General features: G+C 48.2%; 1 protein-coding gene across 1 annotated transcript; it reads left to right on the top strand.

The window, feature by feature from the left end:
- The first annotated feature begins 1,739 nt into the window (after positions 1-1,739).
- Positions 1,740-3,697, top strand: LOC147095532 (uncharacterized). Its single transcript, XM_085974659.1, has one exon. The coding sequence runs from the start codon at positions 1,811-1,813 to the stop codon at positions 3,437-3,439; it is 1,629 nt and encodes a 542-aa protein (XP_085830785.1). The 5' UTR covers positions 1,740-1,810; the 3' UTR covers positions 3,440-3,697.
- The last annotated feature ends 17,846 nt before the right edge of the window (positions 3,698-21,543 follow it).

The following is a 21,543-nucleotide window of genomic DNA, read 5'->3' as shown; positions in this document are numbered from 1 at the left end:
TGTTGTGTTGGGGTTTATTTCCAGGGGCCCTGTGTTGTGTTGGGGTTTATTTCCAGGGGCCCTGTGTTGTGTTGTGTTGTGTTGGGGTTTATTTCCAGGGGCTTTGTGTTGTGTTGTGTTGGGGTTTATTTCCAGGAGCTCTTGTGTTGTGTTGAGGTTTATTTCCAGGGGCTTTGTGTTGTGTTGGCATTTATTTGCATGTGTTCTGTGTGTGTGTGTGTGTGTGTGTGTGGTTTTGGTGTTCATGTCCTGATCCCTATCTCTGTGAGGTTGGTGTTTTGGGGTTCATGTCCTGATGTGTGTCTGTGTGGGGTGGTTGGTGTTTTGGGGTTCGCGTGCGTGTGTTATTTTGGTGTTCATGCTCTGATGTGGCTCTCTCTGTGGGTTTGATGGTTGGGGGTTCATGCCCTGATGTTGAGAATATCATTTCAAGAAAAAGAAACCAGAAACTGTAAAAGCAGCAGAGAAGTAAAAAGGGCTAACCTGATACCTGATCTTTAATGGTTAATGAGGCTGGCGCCCATGATGTTACCCCTTGCTGATAGGAACAATGTAGGGTGGCGGGCAGAAACTGTACAGACATTAGGTGATTGCAAACGCATTACCATAATGTTTAGGTGATCGTGAACACATTACCAGGATGTTTACTTAGCTGTAACCCATTCAGTAAAATGTGACTTGTATATTTCGAACTGCCAGACCAGGAAATCCAATTAAATGTATACGTGCACAGCTCAGGATTGGTGCAGAATGTACGAGGTGTTAATGCTTTCTCAAAGCAGGGATAAAAATGTAGCACGCTGTATGAGAAATTGCTTACTCTGTTGGATTCGTCAGACTCTTGCAGGAGTCGGTGCCGATATATCCGAGTAAGACTCCGCGGAAAATAAATCGTTTAAACTCTCCAGGTGTATTCGACTCAGTGTTTGCTGAACCAGACTGAGGGTAAAAGAATCCGTTCTATCATTTGGTGTCAGAAGTGGGATCTCAACGGACAGTCACCAAGAGTTTGCGAACTAGGAGCTGAATCGTCCCGGACGTGGAGGGAGGAAATGGGCCCCCGATGTGAGTAATTTTTGTACTGCCTCGGTTTTCCTCCGATTCCGCCAGTCTGACGACGAGTCGGCCAATCGCTAACTCCCGTGTGGTGTCCCGCCGAGATCCAGGTCAGTCTGGCGAATACTGGAAGAGATAGGTATTAGGTCAGTGATCGGATATCACTGAGGGTCAGTGATCGGATATCACTGAGGGTCAGTATACGTACTGAGGGAATAACTAGGAACTGTGTAAACTTAGTAATAAGTACTTGTGTCAGGTAAAGCGTCGACCTTGTATATCACTTGGCCCGCCTAGGCTCTGAACAAGTTTAAAACGCGACTGTGTAAAGTTCACAAGGGGAGTAAGATGGGCAATTGTTTAGATACCACGACTGAATCGGGTAGTGCCTTACAGACCCTTTGTGAACAACATCCTGACAAAGCGAAGCAACTCAAGACAGTTGTCGGGAGGATTAAATAAGAAATTAGGAAGTGATCAATGGCCACTAGGAGGAACTAAGAATCTAGATGCCGCTAAAAAGGCTCAAGAACTAATTTGGAAAAGTAACAGGGGCACCACAGCCAAAGAACTAATTGCCCTATGGAGACAGTACTGCCAGGAACTGAAAGAAACTTCCTTGTTAGCAAGCTGGCAGGATAATGCCTTAAAATTAGGAATAGGACTTACCGAAAGAGGGGTAGTCAAACCAGTAGAGGTATTGAGAAAGGAATGTGCTCATGAGAAATGCTCAAAACAAGAGTCTGAAAAGACCATGAGCGAGCTTGGAAAGGCTGATAAGAGTGGATTACGTAATCCAATGGTTGGCCTTGCCTTGACAGAGGGAGATGGTGATGATGATTTGGATGAATGGAATCACAGGGCTCATGTTGTTCCTCGCGCTCCCCCCCCGTACGTTAACATTTATCCCCCGGTGACACCACCCGTACCAACTGCACAAACCCCCGCGCCGACACCTCAAGTATCTGCCAGTGTCGTTTCCCCACCGCCGTCAGTCACGGTTCAGATGAACAGTCCCCCGCCGGTCCAGATGGGAAACCAACCACCGGGTCCCCAGTATACTGACCCCGTAGCTTTCCGTACCCGACACAAGGGAAGGAGAAACCCACTTCCCCCACCTTTAGATAGTCCAGTAGGGACGCGCAGACGAAGAAGAAAGAGACAGATGGTGCTGAGTAAGAAATCAAACAGTCAGGAACAGAGTTCCCTAGAGGCTCCAGACTATAGTGATACTGACGAGGGAGATTCGGGAGACGACTGGTCATCCCTGGAATCAGAATCCGATACCGAGAGACCCGCCAGACATAAACCGATACCCCGGCAGTTGCCGGTGAGACAAATGCCTAACCCTGCCTTTAACGCGAATAATCCAGTGGCTGCCGGTAACCCCCGGAGCATAGGTATCTTCTACCCCTGGAAACCTAACGAGATAATGGCTATCTTAACCGGGATGCCAGATAGGAAGAAATCCCCCACCTTGTTTGTAGATTTCCTCCGGACTACTATACTCGTCTATAATGCTGAATCAAGAGACTTATGGGCTTTAGTACAGCAGATCTTGACTCCCGCCGAACATGCAAGGTTCTTGATTAACCTAGGCTCTGCGAACCATGCCGCATTAGAGGTTCAATATGCACAGGGTGATGCTCGTGAACGTGCCATACTCACTGCCCTAACCACTACCCTGCAGAAGCCCATTGATATATCCAAGGTGTTGGATACTAAACCACGAAAGGGCGAGGGAGCAGAGGAATTCCTGGAGAGATTCTCTGAGGTATGTCGGAGTCAGTCAGGAGATGCTGATTACCAGAACGGAGCAAACTCGCCGCAATACTGTGCTATTCTGATAAACTGTCTACCAACCTCGGTGTCTGAAGCAATTAAGACCAACAATATGGACTGGTCAGAGAATAGTCCCAGCCAGATGGCCAGGGCAGTGAAATATTATTGGAAAGAAAATAAGAGCCAGGAGAGTCAGTCCCAGGTCAAAGTCAAGACTGAGTATGTGATGAAAAAGGAAGAGCCAAAGCCCACCCAAGATGTGATGGGATATCAGATGGAACCCCAGCAATGTGTCCCAGGGTGGGTTGATGGACAGGGGTACAGATATATCAGCCACCCCAACGGACCGACCGCCCCTAGTTATGGCCCACCCTACGCTCCCCCAAGACAAAATTTCAGCGATAGAGGAAGAGGAGGGAGGCAAGCAGGGTCAGATACCTGTTTCAACTGTGGCCAGCAAAGCCACTGGAGCAGGGAATGTCCCTCCCAAAGACAAGGAAGAGGGGGCCATATGCAGGGACAACGGGGAGGTTGGCAGGGAAATCGGGGACGAGGAAGATATACAGACTTCTCCCAGAATAATCCGTTTCCCCAGTACTGACTAGCCAACCTCGTGGTGAACGGGTTCCAGTCGGACGAGGAGCCCATTCTATCACTGCTGATTGAAGGGAGCCGGCATACGTTTCTGGTAGACACCGGAGCTGCTATGTCATCTGTCCAATCAGAGCTCAATCTCCCTAAATCCGGGGAAACACAAAGCCTGTCCGGATTCCAAGGACAAGTGTGCCAGTACCCAATATCAGAGCCAGTTGAAGTAACGTTTCGAAATGAGTCCGTAAAACACCAATTCGTAATCACAGATGGGCTGGATTGCAATCTCATGGCCAGAGACCTGTTATGTGCATTTCAGTTAAGACTTGAGTGTGAGAACGAAGGAATAACTGTGAAACCATGGGCCCCTAAAAGACAATGTTACGTCTCCCTCACCCCACAATGGTGGACTCTGGACTTAAAGGATGAACCCCCATCTCATGTAACCCTAGCTTATGATCGAAGTGGAAAAGATAAGGAGTTGGAGAATTTTTACCAAGCTTATGAAGGGACTGAGTGGGATGTTGTTCTCTGAGCCATAGTTACGGGACCGGAGGGGAAAGCAGAATATGTTGAGGTTCCCTCGGAATTGTGGAAGCAACCCCTAACTGTAGCCCCACACATCACCCGGGAAGTGAACTCCCCCTACCGTGCGAAAGATCTGGGACCCATGGTAAAACAGGCAGTTGAACAAGCTAACCCAGATGACCGGCAGGAGCAGGCCCTGTCAGGCGGTCGAACTATCCTGTTCTACCAAGAACCAAAGGTAGCCTTGACACAGTTGCACCACCATGTTGGGAATGAGGTACCGGAATACGTTAATCCGCAAGTGTGGGCAGAAGACCCCACACAGGTAGGATGCGTTAAAATAACTCCCATCCAAATCGCCCTACAGGAGAATGTTGTACTACCCTCTATACGACAGTATCCGCTGAAACAACAAGCGATACCCAGCATTGATAAATTGATCACGGGACTACTGACACAAGGAATCCTGATTAAATGTCAGTCCCCGTGCAACACGCCCATACTTGCAGTTCCAAAATCAGGAAAGCCAAACCAGTACAGACTAGTACAGGACTTATGATCTATCAATGCTATTGTACAACCGCTCCATGCACTAGTACCTAACCCAGCTCACATTCTGGCCCAGGTCCCTGCACAAGTAAAAATCTTTGCAGTAGTCGATCTCCAACATGCCTTCTTCGCCTTGCCACTGGAACCGGCAAGCCAGTACCTCTTTGCCTTTACTTATAATGGACAACAGTATACGTGGACCCGACTGCCGCAAGGTTTTGTAAACTCTCCAACATTATTCTCTAGGTGCCTACAAGGACAGGTGCAGACTTTGACCTTAAAACATGGTTCTGCTCTGGTCCAGTACGTGGATGACTTGTTAATAGCTAGCCCTGACGAACAAAGTAACCGGGAAGACACCGCCCAGTTGCTTAATCACCTATTCTCACTCGGGTACGTAGTCTCCCAATCAAAGGTACTAGTGGCCCAACAGAAAGTTAAGTTCCTCGGCTTCATGCTCTCAGAAACCGAGCGGAGTCTAGAGAGAAGCAGGATTGAGCCAATCTGTCAGTTCCCCGTACCCCGTAGTGCGAAACAAGTGAGGCAATGGATGGGGATGGTGAACTACTGTAGACAATGGATACCCAACATCGCTCTAGAAACCAAATGACTAACACCATACACCAGTATGGAGGGCGAGTTTCAGCTAGACCCTGTCGCCTTGGGAGCGTTTGAAAACCTAAAAGAAGCATTGTCACAAGCACCAGCGCTGGGGAGACCCCTGTATGACAGGCCCTTCCAGCTATACTGCACTATCCTCACTGATTGTTCGACTGCTGTCCTAACTCAAAAACATGGGGACAAGCATAGGCCAGTGGCTTACTACTCCTCGAAGTTAGATCCGGTAGCGCTAGGGCATCCCGTATGCACCCAGATTCTGACCGCCATCTATAATAGCCTACAATCGGCTGCCAATCTAACTTTGCAACAAGATATTACTGTATACAGTTTGCACTCGGTAACGGCACTATTAGGCCAGTTACAAACTCAGCACCTCACTATGGCCCGACAGCACAAGTACGAGATATACCTGTTGAATAATCCTAAACTGCAATTTAAGCATTGTACTACTATCAACCCAGCATGTTTTCTCACAGAACCACCCCTCGAACAAACAGACCCCGGACATGATTGTCTATTTTTAATCAAGGAAGATACCTCCGTCAGGGAGGATCTATCTGATGCCCCAATGCAGAGTCCTGACACAACCATGTATGTAGATGGAAGTGCGTCCGTCAGTCCCCTTGGGAAAAGACTTTCTGGATATGCAATCGTAGATCAGGATGGTAACACTTTGGAGTCGGCTGCCTTTGAGTTTCCGTATTCCGCCCAACAAGCAGAACTGTTCGCATTAATACGAGCTTGTATCTTAGGGAAGGACTTAAAGGTTAATGTTTATACAGACTCGAGATATGCCTTCGGAGTGGTTCATGATTTTGGACAATTATGGAAAAACAGAGGGTTCCTAACCTCTGCAGGAACACAGATATCCCATCAGAAATTAGTATCTGATTTGCTACAAGCCCTCATGCTACCAAAACAGATCTCCGTGATAAAGTGCTCCGCACACACAGCAGGACAAACCCCTGTAGATATAGGGAATAGATGCGCAGACCAGGAAGCTAGGGAAGCGTCCCAGGAACAACGAGTGGTTGTGCCTAGAATGATGAGCCAGACTAAAAGCTCAAATAAAAGCAAGTCTCCCTCGGAAAAGCCAATGCCAACCATCCAAGACGTCATTAAGTTACAGGAGGACGCTCCTGACCGTGATAAGGGACTGTGGAAACAGCTCGGTTGTACATATGATTGTGTGTCTAAATTATGGGTCACCCCTGCCGAGCAAACTTGTATGTCAGATGAGCTAGCATTATGGGTTATTGAATGTATACACTTTGCAACTCATTGTGGTGCCAGAGCAACTAGTGACACGTTATTAGCTACATGGTGGCATCCTAGGTTACAAGCTCTGGCTCAAGGTATTAGCAGTCGCTGCCTCATTTGTCAGCAGCATAACCCGGGAAAAGGCATACCTTGTGAAATGGGTAAGACGCCGTTACCCACGGGTCCCTTTGAGACCCTCCAGATGGACTACATTGAGTTAGAAAGGTGTCAGTGTTATAAATATGTACTGGTTATTGTTGATGTATTTAGTAAGTGGATTGAGGCCTACCCGACTACGGATAACAATGCCTCCACTGTTGTAAAAGTTTTAATGAGAGAAATTATTCCCAGGTACGGAATTCCAAACCGATTAAGTTCAGACAACGGCCCTCACTTCGTGGGTCAGGTAACCAAGGAATTCTGCGCTCAAATGGGCATCCAACAGCAGCTACATTGTGCTTACAGGCCACAGGCCGCCGGACTGGTCGAGCGGGCTAATCAGACCTTGAAAAATAAACTTGCCAAATTACAGGCCGAGACGGGAACTACATGGCTCAAATTACTCCTCGTGGCCTTGTTCCAAATACGTACTACCCCGGCTGGTGCAGCAAGGTTAAGCCCTGCTGAAATCATATATGGCAGACCTCTCAAAACCCCGTGGAACCAGGAAGTCCCAAAGACTGTCCACTTTCACCACATGACGGCAGAAATGACTAACTATATTTTGTCGTTAACCAGGGCATTGAAAAGTTTGCACTCCCGGGTACGCGCTGCCTACATCGACCTCCCCCCTATAGTCAGTCCGTCCAAAATCGAGCCCGGAACGTATGTATTGATCAGGAATTGGACGTGAAAAGGACTGGAACCTCGTTGGGAAGGACCCTATCAAGTCCTACTCACCACCCCAACTGCTGCCAAAGTAGAGGGAAAGAGTGCTTGGGTCCACCTCCACCACTGTAAAATTGCCAGTAATGCTATGCCTAAAACTTAAAGAATGCTAACCTCCCTTGCTTCCAAGAAATCTCTCCCTGAAACAGACGTGCCGCGCCGACTGACCATGCAGACGCCCCTGTGGATCCTCTCCATCAGTGTCCTGCTCACCCCTGGAATAACTCAACAGCCCAGAAGAAGGACATGCCGGCGGAACCAACCCAAGCGGATACACCATCTATGCCAAGGAGATGTGCTTCGGTGCAATGATGATAACCCAGGCGGGTTCGGGAAATGGAACGTGATCAACTTGGACACCTACATTGGGCTTATTAGACAGCCCCACCGCTCGCTAGTGCTGAGAAACGAACACAGAGGAACATTGCCATGCTATTGGACTGAGTGCAAATTTGATTACGTTTGCCGACGCCAGGCGACCAAGTCTGTTACTGCAGGACCATGCAGTATAACTACAGACACCAAAGGACAGAATCGTTGTCTGAAGTTGCCCTCTATTATGAGCAGCTTTGACTATTTTAGGTTAGAAGGTATCCTCACCAAGAAACGTAAACGAGATCTCCAACACACTTTCCCTAAAGAAACCCCGACGGGCAACCTATTCCTCCAGACTCACGCAGCCCTATACTCACCAGAGTCAATTGTTTGTTATCCGCCCCTGACCTCTGTGGAGGGGATGTTTGCCCCAACCCCGGTTATTGTTCCCCCGGACTTTCTTTTAGATGCTCACCTCCCCCCTCCCACAACCAATATAACAATACCCTATACCTTAACCCCGCCCGCCAATTGCCTGAGACTAAGCAGGAACCCTGGTGGTTACGAGAATTGTTGGAATGGGACGGGCTATGGTTGTAGGTCAGTATGGGTTAAACAGAACTACACCTGCTTGGTGACACGCTGCCTCCACCATCAATGTACGATAGGACCTGACACCGGTAGCTGCACATGTGAGCAATCCATATGTGTGTCAGTAACCGAAGGAGTGCAAGTTTTATGTGGAGAAGGGAATGGAACAACTCTGAAGGTAGGGGGGGAAACCTTTATGCTAGTAGAAATAGCTAGTACCCAGCCTGCTGATACCCTTGAGATCCAAGGCCTGGACTATTTCCTTCCCCCGAGCCATTTAAGCACAAGGCGGAAACACATATCCGTGATATATACCAAACCAGGCTACTTTTTCTTGGGCCAAGGAAAAGCCACTAATTTCATGGTAATAGGTACCGCCCCCCGGACTGTAGCCATCGCTACTCTAACCCCTACCACAGTACCTTGCCCCTCCCAATGGACATCCCACCGAAAAATAGTAGCCAGGGCAGCCTCGAAAGAGTTTTGCTCCAAATGGAAAGATCCTGAATCCCTAGGAGGACACGGAACCTCTGTAGGATATGGATTTGCTGGCCTGTTCTCTATAGGCTATACTGGAGCCTACTTGGCCGCTAATAACCGGAACTACCTTATCTGTGGTCTCACCATCCTGGGTAATGCTACCATGGGGGCCCTCGACGCAGTCACTAAAGAATTGTCGGAACTCAGGTTATTCACTATGCAGAACAGATATGCCCTAGACTACCTGCTGGCCCGAGAAGGTGGTGTCTGTGCAATAGTGAAAGGTAAATGCCTTATGGGAGTCCGAGACCAGACAGAGAACATCACCTGCTTTATCACTAAGATAAGGGAACAAATGGATAATATGAAGGAAGCAAGTAACTGGGGAGACTGGGGATTTGGAGGATGGTCTGACTGGTTGATAAATATGGCCATGTACTCAGTAGCTGCCATCGTCTGTATTTTCGTTGGACTAGCAATCATGAAATGTGTGTTGGGAAGAATGCAGCTAGCTTTGGAGAAAATAGGTGGCCCGAGGATGCTAGTAGTGAGACAGGCCAGTGAATGTGAAATGAAGGAAGTAAAGTACGATGATAATGAAGAATTTGATCGACTAAATAAGATAGACGTACCCGAATAATGGTTGGTTATCATAGAATGATAAAAGGAGGGAATGAGAATATCATTTCAAGAAAAAGAAACCAGAAACTGTAAAAGCAGCAGAGAAGTAAAAAGGGCTAACCTGATACCTGATCTTTAATTGTTAACGAGGCTGGCGCCCATGATGTTACCCCTTGCTGATAGGAACAATGTAGGGCGGCGGGCAGAAACTGTACAGACATTAGGTGATTGCAAACGCATTACCATAATGTTTAGGTGATCGTGAACACATTACCAGGATGTTTACTTAGCTGTAACCCATTCAGTAAAATGTGACTTGTATATTTTGAACTGCCAGACCAGGAAATCCAATTAAATGTATACGTGCACAGCTCAGGATTGGTGCAGAATGTATGAGGTGTTAATGCTTTCTCAAAGCAGGGATAAAAATGTAGCACGCTGTATGAGAAATTGCTTACTCTGTTGGATTCGTCAGACGCTTGCAGGAGTCGGTGCCGATATATCCGAGTAAGACTCCGCGGAAAATAAATCGTTTAAACTCTCCAGGTGTATTTGACTCAGTGGTTGCTGAACCAGACTGAGGGTAAAAGAATCCGTTCTATCAATGTGACTCTCTGTGTGGGTTTGATGGTTGGGGGTTCATGCTCTGATGTGACTCTCTCTGTGGGTTTGATGGTTTGGGGTTCATGCTCTGATGTGACTCTCTCTGTGGGTTTGATGGTTTGGGGTTCATGCCCTGATGTGACTCTCTCTGTGGGTTTGATGGTATGGGGTAGGGTTGCAAAGGGGTGGAAAGTTTCTGGTAAATTTTCGGAAATTTTCCACGGGAAGTTTAGCTTGGGAATTTTGCCCAAAAAAGCACATGCTAGCATAATTTTGTTTTTTTTGTATTTCTTTCTTTTTTTTCCACAGGTCCTCTCTTAAAATTACTAACAGAGATGGAATCTTAATTATTAAGGAATTTCTTAATCTATATATGTTTACCTTCTTACTTGGCTTGTTTTAATAATTACATGTTTTGTGTGTGACTGTGAACAAATGTGTCCTGATTGGTTGGATTGAGGATATAGAATGCAAAAATAAGGTAACAACTCGCTTCGCATGGCCAAGGACCCTGTCAATCTAAAATGGAGGATCCTGTTAGCCTAAAATGGTGGTGCAATGTCGACATCGCTGAGTCACTTGCATATTGTAAGAGATGATCATGTTAACTCGGGAAAAGCTAAACTGATCTGTGGCTGCTAATATGGCTGGCACCCACAATGTCACACCTTGCTGGTGGAAACAGTGTAGGGCGGAGTGCAGAGGATATACAGACAATAGGCGATCAGAAAACGCATTACCATACTGATTAGGTGATCGTGAAACCATTACCCGCATATTTCCTAAACTATAAACCATTCAGTGAAATGTGACTTCTTTATTTCAAACTGCCAGGCCAGGAAATCAATTTAAATGTGTACGTGCCCAGCTCAGGATTGGTGCAGACTGTAAGATGTGTTAATGTCTTCTCAAAAGCAAGTATAATAATGTGGTACTCTGTATGAAAGATTACTTGCTCTGGTGGAACCTGTCGAGACTCTGCTGGAGTCAGAACTGTGCTGTATCAGAGTAAGTTTCCCGGGACAACAGAATAAAACAACTGTTGAACTCAACCAGTATTCGACTCAGTGTTTGTACTGAACCAGATTGAGGGCAAAAAAATCCGTTTCAACAGGATGAGTGGATGAGCGATTAGCTCCCTCTATTTGTAATATTTGCATATCGAATTGTGATTGGCCTGCAGGCATCTGTAAGGCTGCTATAGTTTTTTTAAAATCCAGGTTAGGGGTCCTGAGGGAAGTCATTTTGTTTTCTGCTGATGTTGTGATGATGCAGTAAGTAAATCAGACTTTATACCAAATAAACCAGTTACTTGTTGAACTCTGTTGTCCTTCAATTTAAAATATACAAAATAATACACTATTGGTGATGTAGCGTTGTGTGTGTACAGGTCATGCTTCCATCACATGGAGCATCAGCACGGTGGCATAGTGGTTAGCACTGTTGCCTCACAGCGCCAGGGACCCGGGTTCGAATCCGGCCTCGGGCGACTGTCTGTGTGGAGTTTGCACATTCTCCCCGTGTTTGCGTGGGTTTTCTCCGGGTGCTCCGGTTTCCTCCCACAGTCCAAAGATGTGCGGGTTAGGTTGATTGGCTATGATAAATTGACCCTTAGTGTTAGGGGGATTAAATACGTGAGGTTACGGGGATAGGGTGGGATGTGTGTTGGTGTAGGGGTTACGGGGATCGGGTGGGATATGTGTCGGTGCAGGCTCGATGGGCTGAAATGGCCTCTATCTGCACTGTGGGGTTTCTGGGTTTCTCTGTGAAAAATGTACTCACCCTGTTGCAATCGTGCTGATCGACCGCAGTTCGACACAGAGATGAATGCCCTTTATTTCTCTGCATAGAACAATGCCACGTTTACCGTCGGATGTGTGGAAGCATTTTACCCCAGGCATTAAAGATGGAAAGACTGTGTACATGTGCAAACACTGTAGAAAGCCATTTGTAAAGAATGCCACAAAGATGCAGCAGCATTTATCCAAATGCAACAACTTCACTCAAAGCTCACAGCAGTCAGCCCAGAGTTCCTCTGCTTCCATTCAAGAAGATGATGGTTCTCATTCAGCATCAGGCTCCTTATCATCAGCAACTCCTGGCCCACTTGGAAGGTTCTTTGATACAATGGATAACCATAGCCAGAAGAATGCAGATGAGTGCCTTGCTCGAGCTGTATATGCAACAGGCTCACCCCTCATGCTCACAGCCAATGTGTACTGGAAGAGATTTTTCAATGTTATTCGCCCTGCATACTGTCCTCCCACCAGACATGCTTTGTCTACTTATTTGCTGGAGGCTGAGTATAACAGAGTCCAAGGAAAGCTCAAAGAAACAATAGCGATAACGATACCGAAGAGCACAGACACGAAGGACAACAGACACACAGGCACATACATTGCTGATGAGCTGAAAGCGGTCATCAACGATCTTGGATCACAAAAGGTCTTTGCAGTAGTTACTGACAATGCTGCGAATATGAAGGCTGCTTGGGCTCAAGTGGAGGAGGCCTACCCTCATATTACGTCTATTGGGTGCGCAGCTCATGGGCTTAACCTGCTCCTCAAGGACATCATGGGTTTGAGAACCATGGAAGCACTGTACAAGAGAGCCAAGCAAGTTGTTAAGTATGTCAGGGGAAAACAGGTAGTTGCAGCAACCTACAACTCCAAGCAAATGACAAAGAACAAGAACACCACACTGAAGCTGCCCAACAACACTAGATGGGGTCGTGTTGTCATAATGTACAACAGCCTTCTGGAGGGTAAGGAGTTGCTGCAAGAAATGGCAATATCCCAGTCTGGGGATATGGAAACCACCATCAAGAAAATACTGCTGGATGATGTGTTTTGGGAGAGAGTGGTTAGCAGCCTTAAACTACTCTCACCAGTAGCATCTGCAATTGCTCAGATTGAAGGAGATGACGCTGTCTTGTCAGATGTTCTCAGGCTTTTTACTGATTTAAAAGAACAAATCAGCATTGCCCTACCCACATCCCTGCTGCTCAAAGCAGAGGAGAAGGCAATTGTTCAATTCATACAGACGCGTCAAGAATTTTGTGTCAAGCCGATTCATGCTGCAGCATACATGCTGGACCCAAAGCATGTTGGGAGACCAATACTTTCTGGAGAACAGATCAACAGCGCTTACAGTGTGATTTCTACCCTCTCACACCATCTCAATCTGGATGTGGGCAAAGTTCTGGGAAGTCTGGCAAAGTTCTCTACCAAGCAAGGTCTTTGGAATGGGGATGGGATATGGGAATCATGCAAGCATATCAGTGCACATACCTGGTGGAAGGGACTTTGTGCATCTGAGGCCCTGTCACCTATTGCATCGGTGATACTCCAAATCCCACCTTCATCAGCGGCCTCTGAACGAAACTGGTCACTTTTTGGGAATACGCATACAAAGGTGCGCAACAGGCTGACTAACAAGAGAGTGGAGAAACTGGTGGCTATCCGGGCGAACTTACAACTTATTGAGCCAGATACAGAAGTGTCCACCACACAGCTAGACACTGACACAGAGGAGGAAATGGACACGTCCGAGCCAGAGTCAGAGAATCAGGAGGAGCAATGAGGAGTAGAAGACTCAGAAGACTCATGAGTAGAAGACTCAAAGGGACAAAATAAGGACAAATTACAGGCTAAATAAGCTGACGCTCTTTTTATTTTATTTCAGATGGGTCTTTTTCGTGGGGGTTCAATAAAGTTCAAAATTATAACCTAAATAAAGTTTTGAAAGCCTGTTTTTATTTGTATGGAACAGTATGTCTATTTTGAAGACAAAGATAATATAAGGGTCAGAGACAAAAACCATCAGTGTGCAAAAAAACTCAAAATTCCCATAAATTCCCGAAAATTCCCATGGAAAGTTTCCTCTTTTAAAAATTCCCAGAATTTTGCAACCCTAGTTTGGGGATCATGCCCTGATGTGACTCTCTCTCTGGGTTTGATGGTTTGGGGTTCATGTCCTGATGTGACTCTCTCTGTGGGTTTGATGGTTGGGGGTTCATGCCCTGATGTGACTCTCTCTGTGGGTTTGATGGTTTGGGGGTTCATGCTCTGATGTGACTCTCTCTGTGGGTTTGATGGCTTGGGGGTTCATGCTCTGATGTGACTCTCTCTGTGGGTTTGATGGCTTGGGGGTTCATGCTCTGATGTGACTCTCTCTGTGGGTTTGATGGTTGGGGGTTCATGCCCTGATGTGACTCTCTCTGTGGGTTTGATGGTTTGGGGGTTCATGCTCTAATGTGACTCTCTCTGTGGGTTTGATGGCTTGGGGGTTCATGCTCTGATGTGACTCTGTGGGTTTGATGGTTTGGGGGTTCATGCCCTGATGAGACTCTCTCTGTGGGTTTGATGGTTTGGGGTTCATGCCCTGATGTGACTCTCTCTGTGGGTTTGATGGCTTGGGGGTTCATGCCCTGATGTGACTCTCTCTCTGGGTTTGATGGTTTGGGGGTTCATGCTCTGATGTGACTCTCTCTGTGGGTTTGATGGTTTGGGGGTTCATGCCCTGATGTGACTCTCTCTGTGGGTTTGATGGTTTGGGGGTTCATGTCCTGATGTGACTCTCTCTGTGGGTTTGATGGTTTGTGGTTCATGCCCTGATGTGACTCTCTCTGTGGGTTTGATGGTTTGGGGTTCATGCCCTGATGTGACTCTCTCTGTGGGTTTGATGGTTGGGGGTTCATGCTCTGATGTGACTCTCTCTGTGGGTTTGATGGTTGGGGGTTCATGCCCTGATGTGACTCTCTCTGTGGGTTTGATGGTTGGGGGTTCATGCTCTGATGTGACTCTCTCTGTGGGTTTGATGGTTTGGGGGTTCATGCTCTAATGTGACTCTCTCTGTGGGTTTGATGGTTGGGGGTTCATGCTCTGATGTGACTCTCTCTCTGGGTTTGATGGTTGGGGGTTCATGCCCTGATGTGGCTCTCTCTTTGGGTTTGATGGTTTGGGGTTCATGCTCTGATGTGACTCTCTCTCTGGGTTTGATGGTTTGGGGGTTCATGCTCTGATTTGACTCTCTCTGTGGGTTTGATGGTTTGGGGTTCATGCCCTGATGTGACTCTCTCTGTGGGTTTGATGGTTTGGGGGTTCATGCTCTGATGTGACTCTCTCTGTGGGTTTGATGGTTGGGGGTTCATGCTCTGATTTGACTCTCTCTGTGGGTTTGATGGTTTGGGGTTCATGCCCTGATGTGACTCTCTCTGTGGGTTTGATGGTTTGGGGGTTCATGCTCTGATGTGACTCTCTCTGTGGGTTTGATGGCTTGGGGGTTCATGCTCTGATGTGACTCTGTGGGTTTGATGGTTTGGGGTTCATGCCCTGATGTGACTCTCTCTGTGGGTTTGATGGTTTGGGGGTTCATGCTCTGATGTGACTCTCTCTGTGGGTTTGATGGTTGGGGGTTCATGCTCTGATGTGACTCTCTCTGTGGGTTTGATGGTTTGGGGGTTCATGCCCTGATGTGACTCTCTCTGTGGGTTTGATGGTTGGGGGTTCATGCTCTGATGTGACTCTCTCTGTGGGTTTGATGGTTTGGGGTTCATGCTCTGATGTGACTCTCTCTGTGGGTTTGATGGTTTGGGGTTCATGCTCTGATGTGACTCTCTCTGTGGGTTTGATGGTTTGGGGTTCACGCCCTGATGTGACTCTCTCTGTGGGTTTGATGGTTTGGGGGTTCATGCTCTGATGTGACTCTCTCTCTGGGTTTGATGGTTGGGGGTTCATGCCCTGATGTGACTCTCTCTGTGGGTTTGATGGTTGGGGGTTCATGCCCTGATGTGACTCTCTCTGTGGGTTTGATGGTTGGGGGTTCATGCTCTGATGTGACTCTCTCTGTGGGTTTGATGGTTGGGGGTTCATGCCCTGATGTGACTCTCTCTGTGGGTTTGATGGTTGGGGGTTCATGCCCTGATGTGACTCTCTCTGTGGGTTTGATGGTTTGGGGTTCTTGCCTTGATGTGACTCTCTCTGTGGGTTTGATGGTTGGGGGTTCATGCTCTGATGTGACTCTCTCTGTGGGTTTGATGGTTGGGGGTTCATGCCCTGATGTGACTCTCTCTGTGGGTTTGATGGTTGGGGGTTCATGCTCTGATGTGACTCTCTCTGTGGGTTTGATGGTTTGGGGTTCATGCCCTGATGTGACTCTCTCTGTGGGTTTGATGGTTTGGGGGTTCATGCTCTGATGTGACTCTCTCTCTGGGTTTGATGGTTTGGGGTTCTTGCCTTGATGTGACTCTCTCTCTGGGTTTGATGGTTTGGGGTTCATGCCCTGATGTGACTCTCTCTGTGGGTTTGATGGTTGGGGGTTCATGCTGTGATGTGACTCTCTCTGTGGGTTTGATGGTTGGGGGTTCATGCTCTGATGTGACTCTCTCTGTGGGTTTGATGGTTGGGGGTTCATGCTCTGATGTGACTCTCTCTGTGGGTTTGATGGTTTGGGGTTCATGCTCTGATGTGACTCTCTCTGTGGGTTTGATGGTTTGGGGTTCATGCTCTGATGTGACTCTCTCTGTGGGTTTGATGGTTTGGGGTTCATGCCCTGATGTGACTCTCTCTCTGGGTTTGATGGTTGGGGGTTTATGCTCTGATGTGACTCTCTCTCTGGGTTTGATGGTTGGGGGTTCATGCTCTGATTTGACTCTCTCTGTGGGTTTGGTGGTTTGGGGGTTCATGCTCTGATGTGACTCTGTGGGTTTGATGGTTGGGGGTTCATGCCCTGATGTGACTCTCTCTGTGGGTTTAATGGTTTGGGGGTTCATGCCCTGATGTGACTCTCTCTGTGGGTTTAATGGTTTGGGGGTTCATGCCCTGATGTGACTCTCTCTGTGGGTTTAATGGTTTGGGGGTTCATGTCCTGATGTGACTCTCTCTGTGGGTTTAATGGTTTGGGGGTTCATGCCCTGATGTGACTCTCTCTGTGGGTTTAATGGTTTGGGGGTTCATGCCCTGATGTGACTCTCTCTGTGGGTTTGATGGTTTGGGGGTTCATGCCCTGATGTGACTCTCTCTGTGGGTTTAATGGTTTGGGGGTTCATGTCCTGATGTGACTCTCTCTGTGGGTTTAATGGTTTGGGGGTTCATGCCCTGATGTGACTCTCTCTGTGGGTTTGATGGTTGGGGGTTCATGCTCTGATGTGACTCTCTCTGTGGGTTTGGTGGTTTGGGGGTTCATGCTCTGATGTGACTCTGTGGGTTTGATGGTTGGGGGTTCATGTCCTGATGTGACTCTCTCTGTGGGTTTAATGGTTTGGGGGTTCATGCCCTGATGTGACTCTCTCTGTGGGTTTGATGGTTGGGGGTTCATGCTCTGATGTGACTCTCTCTGTGGGTTTGATGGTTTGGGGGTTCATGCCCTGATGTGACTCTCTCTGTGGGTTTGATGGTTTGGGGTTTATGCTCTGATGTGACTCTCTCTGTGGGTTTGATGGTTGGGGGTTCATGCCCTGATGTGACTCTGTGGGTTTGATGGTTGGGGGTTCATGCTCTGATGTGACTCTGTGGGTTTGATGGTTGGGGGTACATGTCCTGATGTGACTCTCTCTGTGGGTTTGATGGTTTGGGGGTTCATGCCCTGATGTGACTCTCTCTGTGGGTTTGATGGTTTGGGGTTCATGCCCTGATGTGGCTCTCTCTGTGGGTTTGATGGTTTGGGGTTCATGCTCTGATGTGACTCTCTCTGTGGGTTTGATGGTTTGGGGTTCATGCCCTGATGTGGCTCTCTCTGTGGGTTTGATGGTTTGGGGTTCATGCTCTGATGTGACTCTCTCTGTGGGTTTGATGGTTTGGGGTTCATGCTCTAATGTGACTCTCTCTGTGGGTTTGATGGTTTGGGGTTCATGCTCTGATGTGACTCTCTCTGTGGGTTTGATGGTTTGGGGTTCATGCCCTGATGTGGCTCTCTCTGTGGGTTTGATGGTTTGGGGTTCATGCTCTGATGTGACTCTCTCTGTGGGTTTGATGGTTTGGGGTTCATGCTCTAATGTGACTCTCTCTGTGGGTTTGATGGTTTGGGGTTCATGCTCTGATGTGACTCTCTCTGTGGGTTTGATGGTTTGGGGGTTCATGCTCTGATGTGACTCTGTGGGTTTGATGGTTTGGGGATTCATGCTCTGATGTGACTCTCTCTGTGGGTTTGATGGTTTGGGGTTCATGCTGTGATGTGACTCTCTCTGTGGGTTTGATGTTTGGGGGTTCATGCTCTGATGTGACTCTCTCTGTGGGTTTGATGGTTGGGGGTTCATGCTCTGATGTGACTCTCTCTGTGGGTTTGATGGTTTGGGGTTCATGCCCTGATGTGACTCTCTCTGTGGGTTTGATGGTTTGGGGGTTCATGCTCTGATGTGACTCTCTCTGTGGGTTTGATGGTTTGGGGGTTCGTGCCCTGATGTGACTCTCTCTGTGGGTTTGATGGTTTGGGGTTCATGCCCTGATGTGACTCTCTCTGTGGGTTTGATGGTTTGGGGTTCATGCTCTGATGTGACTCTCTCTGTGGGTTTGATGGTTTGGGGGTTCATGCTCTGATGTGACTCTCTCTGTGGGTTTGATGGTTTGGGGGTTCATGCTCTGATGTGACTCTCTCTGTGGGTTTGATGGTTTGGGGGTTCGTGCCCTGATGTGACTCTCTCTGTGGGTTTGATGGTTTGGGGTTCATGCCCTGATGTGACTCTCTCTGTGGGTTTGATGGTTGGGGGTTCATGCTCTGATGTGACTCTCTCTGTGGGTTTGATGGTTGGGGGTTCATGCCCTGATGTGGCTCTCTCTGTGGGTTTGATGGTTGGGGGTTCATGCTCTGATGTGACTCTGTGGGTTTGATGGTTTGGGGTTCATGCTCTGATGTGACTCTGTGGGTTTGATGGTTTGGGGTTCATGCTCTGATGTGACTCTCTCCGTGGGTTTGATGGTTTGGGGTTCATGCTCTGATGTGACTCTCTCTGTGGGTTTGATGGTTGGGGGTTCATGCTCTGATGTGACTCTCTCCGTGGGTTTGATGGTTTGGGGTTCATGCTCTGATGTGACTCTCTCTGTGGGTTTGATGGTTGGGGGTTCATGCTCTGATGTGACTCTCTCTGTGGGTTTGATGGTTTGGGGGTTCATGCTCTGATGTGACTCTCTCTGTGGGTTTGATGGTTGGGGGTTCATGCCCTGATGTGGCTCTCTCTGTGGGTTTGATGGTTTGGGGGTTCATGCTCTGATGTGACTCTCTCTGTGGGTTTGATGGTTGGGGGTTCATGCCCTGATGTGACTCTCTCTGTGGGTTTGATGGTTTGGGGGTTCATGCCTTGATGTGACTCTCTCTGTGGGTTTGATGGTTTGGGGGTTCATGCCCTGATGTGACTCTCTCTGTGGGTTTGATGGTTTGGGGGTTCATGCCTTGATGTGACTCTCTCTGTTGGTTTGATGGTTTGGGGTTCATGCCCTGATGTGACTCTCTCTGTGGGTTTGATGGTTTGGGGGTTCATGCTCTGATGTGACTCTCTCTGTGGGTTTGATGGTTGGGGGTTCATGCCCTGATGTGGCTCTCTCTGTGGGTTTGATGGTTTGGGGGTTCATGCTCTGATGTGACTCTCTCTGTGGGTTTGATGGTTGGGGGTTCATGCCCTGATGTGGCTCTCTCTTTGGGTTTGATGGTTTGGGGTTCATGCTCTGATGTGACTCTCTCTGTGGGTTTGATAGTTGGGGGTTCATGCTCTGATGTGACTCTCTCTGTGGGTTTGATGGTTTGGGGGTTCATGCTCTGATGTGACTCTCTCTGTGGGTTTGATGGTTTGGGGGTTCATGCCCTGATGTGACTCTCTCTGTGGGTTTGATGGTTTGGGGTTCATGCCCTGATGTGACTCTCTCTGTGGGTTTGATGGTTTGGGGGTTCATGCTCTGATGTGACTCTCTCTCTGGGTTTGATGGTTTGGGGGTTCATGCCCTGATGTGACTCTCTCTGTGGGTTTGATAGTTGGGGGTTCATGCCCTGATGTGACTCTCTCTGTGGGTTTGATGGTTTGGGGTTCATGCCCTGATGTGACTCTCTCTGTGGGTTTGATGGTTTGGGGGTTCATGCCCTGATGTGACTCTCTCTGTGGGTTTGATGGTTTGGGGTTCATGCCCTGATGTGACGCTCTCTGTGGGTTTGATGGTTTGGGGGTTCATGCTCTGATGTGACTCTCTCTCTGGGTTTGATGGTTGGGGGTTCATGCCCTGATGTGACTCTCTCTGTGGGTTTGATGGTTTGGGGTTCATGCCCTGATGTGACTCTCTCTGTGGGTTTGATGGTTTGGGGGTTCATGCCCTGATGTGACTCTCTCTGTGGGTTTGATGGTTTGGGGTTCATGCCCTGATGTGACTCTCTCTGTGGGTTTGATGGTTGGGGGGTTCATGCCCTGATGTGACTCTCTCTGTGGGTTTGATGGTTGGGGGTTCATGCTCTGATGTGACTCTCTCTGTGGGTTTGATGGTTTGGGGGTTCATGCCCTGATGTGACTCTCTCTGTGGGTTTGATGGTTTGGGGTTCATGCCCTGATGTGACTCTCTCTGTGGGTTTGATGGTTGGGGGTTTATGCTCTGATGTGACTCTCTCTGTGGGTTTGATGGTTGGGGGTTCATGCTCTGATGTGACTCTCTCTGTGGGTTTGATGGTTTGGGGGTTCATGCCCTGATGTGACTCTCTCTGTGGGTTTGATGGTTTGGGGGTTCATGCCTTGATGTGACTCTCTCTGTGGGTTTGATGGTTTGGGGTTCATGCTCTGATGTGACTCTCTCTGTGGGTTTGATGGTTTGGGGATTCATGCTCTGATGTGACTCTCTCCGTGGGTTTGATGGTTTGGGGGTTCATGCTCTGATGTGACTCTGTGGGTTTGATGGTTTGGGGGTTCATGCCTTGATGTGACTCTCTCTGTGGGTTTGATGGTTGGGGGTTCATGCCCTGATGTGACTCTCTCTGTGGGTTTGATGGTTTGGGGTTCATGCTCTGATGTGACTCTCTCTGTGGGTTTGATGGTTGGGGGTTCATGCCCTGATGTGACTCTCTCTGTGGGTTTGATGGTTTGGGGTTCATGCTCTGATGTGACTCTCTCTGTGGGTTTGATGGTTTGGGGTTCATGCCCTGATGTGACTCTCTCTGTGGGTTTGATGGTTTGGGGTTCATGCCCTGATGTGACTCTCTCTGTGGGTTTGATGGTTTGGGGGTTCATGCCCTGATGTGACTCTCTCTGTGGGTTTGATGGTTGGGGGTTCATGCCCTGATGTGACTCTCTCTGTGGGTTTGATGGTTTGGGGGTTCATGCTCTGATGTGACTCTCTCTGTGGGTTTGATGGTTTGGGGGTTCATGCCCTGATGTGACTCTCTCTGTGGGTTTGATGGTTTGGGGGTTCATGCTCTGATGTGACTCTCTCTGTGGGTTTGATGGTTTGGGGGTTCATGCCCTGATGTGACTCTCTCTGTGGGTTTGATGGTTTGGGGGTTCATGCTCTGATGTGACTCTCTCTGTGGGTTTGATGGTTGGGGGTTCATGCCCTGATGTGACTCTCTCTGTGGGTTTGATGGTTGGGGGTTCATGCCCTGATGTGACTCTCTCTGTGGGTTTGATGGTTTGGGGGTTCATGCCCTGATGTGGCTCTCTCCGTGGGTTTGATGGTTTGGGGTTCATGCTCTGAT

The sequence above is a fragment of the Somniosus microcephalus genome, unplaced genomic scaffold (assembly GCF_052327205.1).
Source record: "Somniosus microcephalus isolate GS21.2 unplaced genomic scaffold, FLI_Smic_1.0 unresolved_chr1, whole genome shotgun sequence".
Lineage (NCBI taxonomy): Eukaryota > Metazoa > Chordata > Chondrichthyes > Squaliformes > Somniosidae > Somniosus > Somniosus microcephalus.
This window is presented reverse-complemented; position numbering and strand designations above follow the sequence as displayed.

Excerpts from the sequence above, each read along its gene's own strand:
- LOC147095532 (XM_085974659.1), top strand. The coding sequence starts at position 1,811 with ATGAGCGAGCTTGGAAAGGCTGATAAGAGTGGATTACGTAATCCAATG.